Source organism: Lathyrus oleraceus, chromosome 3 (assembly GCF_024323335.1).
Source record: "Lathyrus oleraceus cultivar Zhongwan6 chromosome 3, CAAS_Psat_ZW6_1.0, whole genome shotgun sequence".
Classification (NCBI taxonomy): domain Eukaryota; kingdom Viridiplantae; phylum Streptophyta; class Magnoliopsida; order Fabales; family Fabaceae; genus Lathyrus; species Lathyrus oleraceus.
Genome location: NC_066581.1, coordinates 433,680,754 through 433,689,536, shown reverse-complemented (window position 1 = coordinate 433,689,536; position 8,783 = coordinate 433,680,754). Strand labels below are relative to the sequence as shown.

The 8,783-nt window shown below is 38.4% G+C and overlaps 1 protein-coding gene across 1 annotated transcript; it reads left to right on the top strand.

The window, feature by feature from the left end:
* The first annotated feature begins 7,811 nt into the window (after nt 1-7,811).
* LOC127131588 (uncharacterized) lies at nt 7,812-8,555 on the top strand. Its single transcript, XM_051060500.1, has one exon. The coding sequence runs from the start codon at nt 7,812-7,814 to the stop codon at nt 8,553-8,555; it is 744 nt and encodes a 247-aa protein (XP_050916457.1).
* Nucleotides 8,556-8,783: the final 228 nt, after the last annotated feature.

Sequence of the window (8,783 nt, the reverse complement as noted above, 5' to 3'; positions counted from 1 at the left end):
TCAAAATATCAAATCACTATGCAGGTTGGTTTCTAACCCCATTGAATACAATGATCTTTCTCCTTCTCCAAATTTTGAATTCCCTATGTTTGAGGCTGAGGAGGAAAGTGATGAAGAAGTAAGTGATGAATTGTCTCGTCTTCTTGAGCATGAAGGAAAAGTCATTCAGCCATTCGAAGAGTAGATTGAGTTAGTCAACTTAAGTTCTGAGGATGATGTGAAGGAAGTCAAGATTGGATCTCGACTGTGTCCAGAAGTGAAGAAGGGGTTGGTTGATCTTCTCCGAGAATATTTAGATGTGTTTGCTTGGTCCTATCAAGACATGCCTGGTTTGGATTCTAAGACTGTGGAGCATAGATTGTCGTTGAAGCCAGAATGCCCGCCAGTCAAGCAAAAGTTGAGAAGAATGTGTCCTGATACGGCAGTGAAGATCAAAGAAGAAGTGCAGAAGCAGATTGATGTCGGTTTCCTGGTGACCGCTGAGTATCCGCAATGGGTGGTCAATATTGTGCATGTTCCGAAGAAGGATGGAAAAGTCTGCATGTGTGTTGATTACAGAGATTTGAATAAAGCTAGTCCCAAAGATGATTTCCCTCTGCCACACATTGACATGTTGGTAGACAATACAGCTAAATTCAAAGTCTTTTCGTTTATGGACGGATTTTCCGGATATAATCAGATCAAGATGGCACCCGAAGATATGGAGAAGACCACATTCATTACACCTTGGGGAACATTCTTTTATAGAGTGATGTCTTTCAGTTTGAAGAATGCTAGTGCAACTTACCAGAGAGAAATGTCTACTCTTTTTCATGATATGATGCATAAATAGATTGAAGTCTATGTTGATGATATGATTGCTAAGTCAGTTGATGAAGAGGAGCATGTTGTGCATTTGTTGAAGTTATTCTAGCGTTTGAGGAAGTATAAACTCCCCTTGAATCCCAATAAGTGTACTTTTGGTGTTTGTTCTGGTAAGTTGTTAGGTTTTATTGCCTATTGAAGTTGATCCTGCCAAGCTCAAAGCAATACAAGAGATGCTTGCGCCCAAGTCTGAGAAGCAAGTCAGAGGTTTTCTCGACCGCTTGAATTATATCTCAAGATTCATTTCACACATGGCTGCCACATGTGCGCCTATATTCAAGCTTCTTCGGAAAGATCAGTCTTGTGATTGGACCGAAGATTTCCAGAAAGATTTTGACAGTATCAAAGAATATCTGCTTGAGCCTCCGATTCTGTCTCCACCTGTTGAAGGAAGACCACTGATCATGTATTTGATTGTGCTTGAAGATAGTATGGGTTGTGTTCTAGGTCAGCAAGATGAGACTGGAAAGAAAGAATTTGCAATTTACTACCTCAGTAAGAAGTTCACCGACTATGAGACTCGGTATTCCATGCTAGAGAAGACTTGTTGCGCATTAGCTTGGGCTGCTAAGCGTTTGCGCCAATATATGTTGAATCATACAACTTGGTTGATATCCAAAATGGATCCAATCAAGTATATTTTTAAGAAGCCTGCTTTAACTGGGAGGATTTCCTGTTGGCAGATGTTGTTATCAGAGTATGATATTGAATACCGGTCTCAGAAAGCTATTAAAGATAGTGTCTTGGCTGACCATTTGGCTCACCAACCGATTGAAGATTACCAGTCAGTGCAATATGATTTTCCTGACGAAGAGATATTGTACCTGAAAATGAAAGATTGTGATGAACCATTGCTTGAAGAAGGGCCAAAGTCTTGTTCTCGTTGGGGCATGGTATTTGATGGAGCTGTTAATCAGTATGGTAATGGCATTGGGGCAGTGATTATTAGTCCTCAAGGCATACATTTTCCATTTATAGATAGATTGACTTTCAAATGTACAAACAATATGGCAGAATATGAAGCTTGCATTATGGGGCTTGAAGAGGCCATCGATCTCAGAATCAAGCATTTAGATGTCTTTGAAGATTCAGCTTTGGTGGTAAATCAAATCAAAGGTGGTGGGAGATGAATCAACCCAGTTTAATACCATATAGAGATTATGCGAGGAAGATTTCAACTTTATTTACCAATGTTGAATTTCATCATATCCCTCGAGATGAAAACCGGATGGCAGATGCTCTTGTAACAATGGCATCAATGATTGCAATAAAGTATTGGAATGAGGTTCCTAATTTGACAGTGATGTGTCTTGATAGGCCATCACATGTGTTTATTGTTGAAGAGGTCAAAGATGAGAAGCCGTGGTATTTTGATATTAAGTGTTTCCTCCAATGTCAGATTTACCCGCCTGAGGCATCTTTGAAAGATAAGAAGACTTTGAGAAGTTTAGCCGGCAATTTTTACCTGAATGGTGATGTTTTGTACAAGAGAAACTTCGATATGGTCTTGCTCATATGTGTGGATAGACACGAAGCAGACATGTTGATGATTGAAGTCCATAAAGGTTTCTTTGGTACTCATTCCAATGGACATGCAATGGCGAAGAAGATGTTGCGAGCAGGTTACTATTGGCTGACAATGGAATCTGACTGTTGCAAGTTTGTGAAGAAATGCCACAACTGTCAAATATATGTAGGTAAGATTCATGTTCCTCCGACATTGTTGAACGTCATTTCCTCTCCATGGCCTTTCTCCATGTGGAGAATTGATATGATTGGCATGATTGAGCCCAAAGCTTCAAATGGACATCGCCTCATTTTGGTGGCTATTGATTACTTCACCAAATGGGTTGAAGCGGCTTCATATGCGAATGTAACCAAGAAAGTTGTTGTAAGGTTTATCAAGAATAAGATGATATGCCGTTATGGTGTGCCAAGTAAGATCATTACTGATAATGGATCGAACTTGAATAATAATGTGGTGGAAGCTCTTTGAAAGGACTTCAAGATTGCACATCATAATTCTTCTCCCTACATACCCAAGATGAATGGGGTTGTTGAAGCTGCAAACAAGAACATGAAGAAGATTATCCAGAAGATGGTTGTAACATATAAGGATTGGCATGAGATGCTCCCATTTTCTTTGCACGATTATTGTACATCCATCCGCACTTCAACAGGGGAAACCCCTTTCTCTCTTGTTTATGGTATGGAAGCAGTGCTCCCCGTAGAGGTTGAGATCCCTTCATTGTGTGTGCTCATGGAAGCCAAGTTGACTGAGGCTGAATGGTGTCAAACCAGGTTTGATCATTTAAATTTGATAGAAGAAAAGAGGTTAATTGCCATGTGTCATGGTCAGTTATATCAACAGAGAATGAAGAAATCTTTTGATAAGAAAGTCATACCTTGCGTATTCAGAGAAGGTGATCTTGTGCTCAAGAAGATTTTATCTTTCAAGCCAGATTCTAGGGGCAAATGGAGTCCTAATTATGAAGGCCCATATCTTGTCAAGAGAGCCTTTTCAGGAGGTGCTTTGATTATTAAAACTATGGATGATGAAGAATTCACTCATCCTGTAAATGCAGATGCAGTCAAGAAATACTTCGCCTAAAAAAAGAAAAGAACAGCTCGCTAAGTTGAAAACTCGAAAGGGCGGCTTAGGCAAAAATGAGCATCTCGGTGGAATGAAAACCCGAAAGGGTGATCCAGGAAAAAATTAGAGACAGAAAACAGAAAAAAATTATCCCGATAAGTTGATTACCCCATCTTGGGGCAATTTATGCAAAAATTAGGGATTATGGCAAGTAACTGCATCCTGCTGATCTTCAGATTTGGAGACTTTGTTGAGCATAACGGTTGACGATGATATATCATCCCCAGTAGCGGCCAAGAGCACAATGGACATCAAGAGTTGGTGGAGGGATTAGTGATCATTTGTATTCAATGTAACCCTTTTCCATGTAAGTTACCATTTTCAAACTTTGTAAAGATCTATGGAGTCCTGTCGTTTAAAGACTACCATTCTATTAAATAAAGTTAAGCTTTTATCCAATTGTTTCTACTCTTATTTATTTCAACCAAATAGTTTTAAGTTTTATTATGATCATTTTTTGAAAATTAAAGTTTTAATCAAAACATGCTTTCTTAAAACATATAAAAGCGGTAATTTTAAATAATCAATTTTATTTAGAAGGAATATCAACATTGGTTCGAAAGCAGTAAGCCCTAAGTGCGGAGCAGTATTGGTTCTCCCCAAGTAGTAGGCACAATTCCTCTTTCATCCCCGATAGTGTTGTGCAGTACTCTGCGGAGTGTTTATTCCCTAGCCGAGTTCCTAGCTGAGTGAGGACATTTTGTTACGGCAACTTGCATGATTTCGGCAGAATTATGGTTTCCCCATTAGTCACCATCAGATTCACTCCCAGACAGACTTTTCTCCTGTGTTATGAGCAGCTATTTGTGTTTATCCTTTGCATGGTTGTCCCCTATTTAATATGGTGTTTACCTAAAATTCCCCGCAAACATGATCATGGTTTTCCTCAGCATATCTCCTTTTTGTTTCCCCAGCTAGGGTTGAGCCTTTGGGATGTTAAATTCACTTTTCTCCAGCAGTTGTTTCCCTCTTTTGTGGATTGGCCGAGAATTGTATCGATGATTCAATTATGCGACACCCTTGTATCCTTTACAATCGTTTTATCAGCATAATCATCATATATACATATACATATACATATACACTCATATAATTTCAGGATTACATCATAGCACTTATTGATTCATTCTTATGATTCTTATTCTCTGTTATGGAGGTACTTTATCCCCATGCGATTTTGGTGTTTGTCCTCCCTCAAATATAGAGTGTCAACCCCGTAAGCAGAAAGACTTTAACCTTTCTCCTTTCCCCACTGAGTTATTTCCTCGTGGATGATTATTATTTCAGTTTCCTCCATAGTTGATTATCTGGATGGAACCACTCCCCTTGAGTTATATCCTCATTGGGTTGAGTCTTGATTGACCGTTTCTTTCTAGATCCTACCTAGATAGATGTTTTGGGTCCCCTAAGAGTTTATTACCCAGTGACTGGTAATACTATTCTTGGTTTGTAGTTTGTTACTTCTTGCCCAATACCCGACAAAAGTACCCCTGTTTTCTCCTCAGCGGATTCATTTTATGTTTCCCCAGGAAGTATATCCTTGATATGTTCATCCTAACCGATGATGGATATTTTCTTCCCCTGTTGTGAGTTTATCCTTGATATGTTCATCCTAGTTGATGACAGATACTCTCATCTTTGGTATTCTACCTAGTATAAAGGTAGTTGTAATCCCTATTTTGTTCCCTAGAGAATTAATCCTTGATATGTTCATCCTAACCGATGACGGATTTCCTTTTCTTTGCGGTCTTCTTTTCTCCCCTTTTGCAGAGTCTATCCTTGATATGTTCACTTTAACCAGTGACGGATATTCTCTCCTTCGGTTTTCTATCCAGTAACTGATAGATGTAATTCCTATCTTTTCCTCGCAGACTCTATCTTTGATATGTTTATCTTAACCGATGACGGATTTTCTCTTTGATGGTATTTTATCCAGCATTCGAAATAGATGTAATTCCTACTTTTTGTTCAATTGGTTTATCCTTGATATGTTCATCCTAACAGATGACGGATATCCTTCTTGACATCCCCAGGCAAGTCTATCCTTGATATGTTCATCTTAATCGATGACGGATTTTCTTCCCAGACGTTAGGGCGATGCTGTCTTCTGCACATTTGGCTATAATTCTTTAAGTCCCAAACTCCACGTTGGTCGACAAAATGGCCTGTCGACCAGGCCAGCTTTTCTTGTCGGCCTCATCCTTTGGCTTGTGTTTTTCCTACTCTTGCTTGCCTCCAACACCTCTTCATCCTTTGATGGGGTATAACCCACAAACTCACAGGACTCTGTCCTTAACTATGCTTTCAACATGCCTTAGAGATTTTTCGTGGTAACAATTTCATGCTTGAACATCTTCTTTATCATGTGCTTATATTTGTTGATGTCATGTATGAACATCTTCTTCATTTACTTATCTTTGTGGATGTAATGTTTGAACATCTTCTTCATATTTGTTTGTCCTTGTTATGTCATGCTTGAACATCTTCTTTACCATTTGTTTATCTTTATTGATGTCATGATTGAACATCTTCTTCATGTGCTTATCTTTGTGGATGTCATGTTTGAACATCTTCTTCATCCTTGTTTGTCCTTGTTGATATCATGCTTGAACATCTTCTTTACCATTTGTTTATCTTTGTTGATGTCATGCATGAACATCTTCTTTATCATGTGCTTATCTTTGTTGATGTCATGCTTGAACATCTTCTTCATCTTGCTTATATTTTGTTTATCTTTTTTCCTAAATCCAAGGGAAAGACCTCTTTATTGACTTAATGTCATATGTAGTTTAGCAATCCCTAGTTTCCCTTTGACCTTGTTAGAGTTATTCTCACTTTCAACTTAGATTTAAGTAAGAGTTTGTAACTCTTGTAAGTATGTTTGTTATGAACACTTACTTCCCCCTCTGGAACCTTGATCACTACCAAGTGTTCTTTCACCCTTAGTTAGGTGAACTACGGTTGCTCTGATTCCATCCTTATAAGGATACATAGGCACATGACCGCGAAGTTTTGGCGAGCAAACTTAATAAAACCTTTAGGTCATTCCCAATAAAACATTTCTAAATAATAGAAAACAAATAATAACATAATGCAAATACTTTCAAAAGGTTCCTATAGGATACTATAGATACTGAGGATACTAATATCTTCCCTTAGTATAACCAACCCCCGATCTTTAGATCTCTTTGCATTGTTTTTACATTGCACAATTAAGGTTTTATTCGATATTTTCCCTTTCCCTTGGATAAATTAAAGTTCGGTGGTGAACACTTAATGTTTTGTGATTTAAGTTAATACAATAGCTTGATATTTGATTCTCACCGCGACAGAAATGGTGACTTCACTGGGGAGATATTGAAAGAGGGTTAAGCCTATTTTGATTATATTTGTGTTGTTATTATTAGTTGTTTTCCTTGTTTGTTTGGATCTTTTTTTTTGGGTGATCCATTGTGTGGTGAGGTAAGTCCTAACCCGGACTTGAGTGTGCATAAATAAGATAGGATGTGGTATAGTCAAGAAGGCTTATAGGGAGTTTAATCCCGAACAAGCTGACTTGAGAATCCACCACTCACGTGGAGGTTCCCTTTACAATTAGTATTGTTGATCAAGCAATTGTGAAAACACATACTATATTGATTTGGGTAACCTGAGAAGCTGAGGACCTTAGTAACCCCCTTTTACCCCACTTGGTCTTTAGGATGTAGTGCGATGACTATGAAGGTGTAAATCCGAAATAGTTGATACGCGATACTACACTCAAATGAGATTCTCTTGAGAATATTATTAACTCTTGAGTAATTGGCATGTTGATAATATCCGAAAGATGGGTCAATGATTTTTGGGAACCTTTGTAGAACCCGTTGTGCAGGTACAAAATAAACCCATAGTACATTTGGGATGGTTATACCCATGGCCTCATGCTCGCAACGTCAAACCTTTGAACCCTATTTGTGTGTGACCCTTGTTTGTGTGTTTGTGCATTCATGCATCCATGCACCATAAACATCATTTTTTAACACAGTTTTCAAGGAACTTAGGAACTTTTGTTGCAAACATTAGGTTTATCATGGATTTTGGAAGGAAAAATACTCAAAAGTACACTTTCAAGAGCCCTAAGTTAAAAGACCTAAGGAGATTGGGATATTTGGTTGTTGAAACAGAGGCTTTCAGTAAAAGATATGGACATTTTCTCTCTCTTTTGAAGATTAACATGGAAGATGGACTTCTTTCTACTTTGATTCAGTTTTATGATCCTGTGTATCACTGTTTCACTTTCCCCGACTATTAGCTTATGCCAATACTTGAAGAATACTCTCATTTGATTGGTGTTCCTATTTCTAGTCAAGCTCCATTTTCTGGTTTGGAGGAAGATCCCAAGGATCAAGACATTGCAAAGGCAACTCATTTGAAAATGTCAGAGATCAGGGATCACATGACCACAAAAGGAAAAATGCTTGGTTTGACAGCTAAGTTTCTAATGAACAAAGCTCAGTATTTTGCTAGAATGAGGAGTGTGGATGCGTTTGAGGCTGTTTTTGCTCTACTTATCTATGGATTGTTCCTCTTTCCTAGTTTTGATGACTTTGTTGCCATGGATGCCATCAAAATCTTCTTAATAGCAAATCCAGTTCCTACTTTGCTTGCTGATGCCTATCATTCTATTCATATGAGGAATTCTTACAGCGGAGGAATGATTACATGTTGTGTGCCTATGTTGTGCAAGTGGTTTATTTCTCACTTGCCTAGGTCTCATGCTTTTTGGGATCTTGAGGATGGTCTTTTGTGGTCACAAAATATTATTTCGCTCACACATTCAGATATTATTTGGTATAGTCGTGACTATGATGGAGTTAGTATCATAGATTGTTGTGGAGGATTTTCTAATGTACCTCTCCTTGGTACAAAAGGAGGCATCAGTTACAACCCAATCCTAGCTCGGCGTCAACTCGGTTATCCAATGAGAGATAAGCCAAAGAATATTCACTTAGAGGGTTTGTTCTTTAAGGAATGTGAATATTGCAAAGCGCTCAAATAGAAGATTGTGCACGCTTGGCACCATGTTCATAAGCTAGAAAAGAAAGTTTTAGGGAAGACAAATTGTGTCTCTTTAGAACCTTACCTTAAATGGGTGCAAGATAGGGCCATCAGCTTGAAAATGCCTTATCCTCGCCAAGAGCCTTTGCATTTAGTTGACAAAGAACATACCTATATCTTCATGAATGATGTAGAGAAGTTAAAGATTGCTTTGACCAAAGCGCAGCGA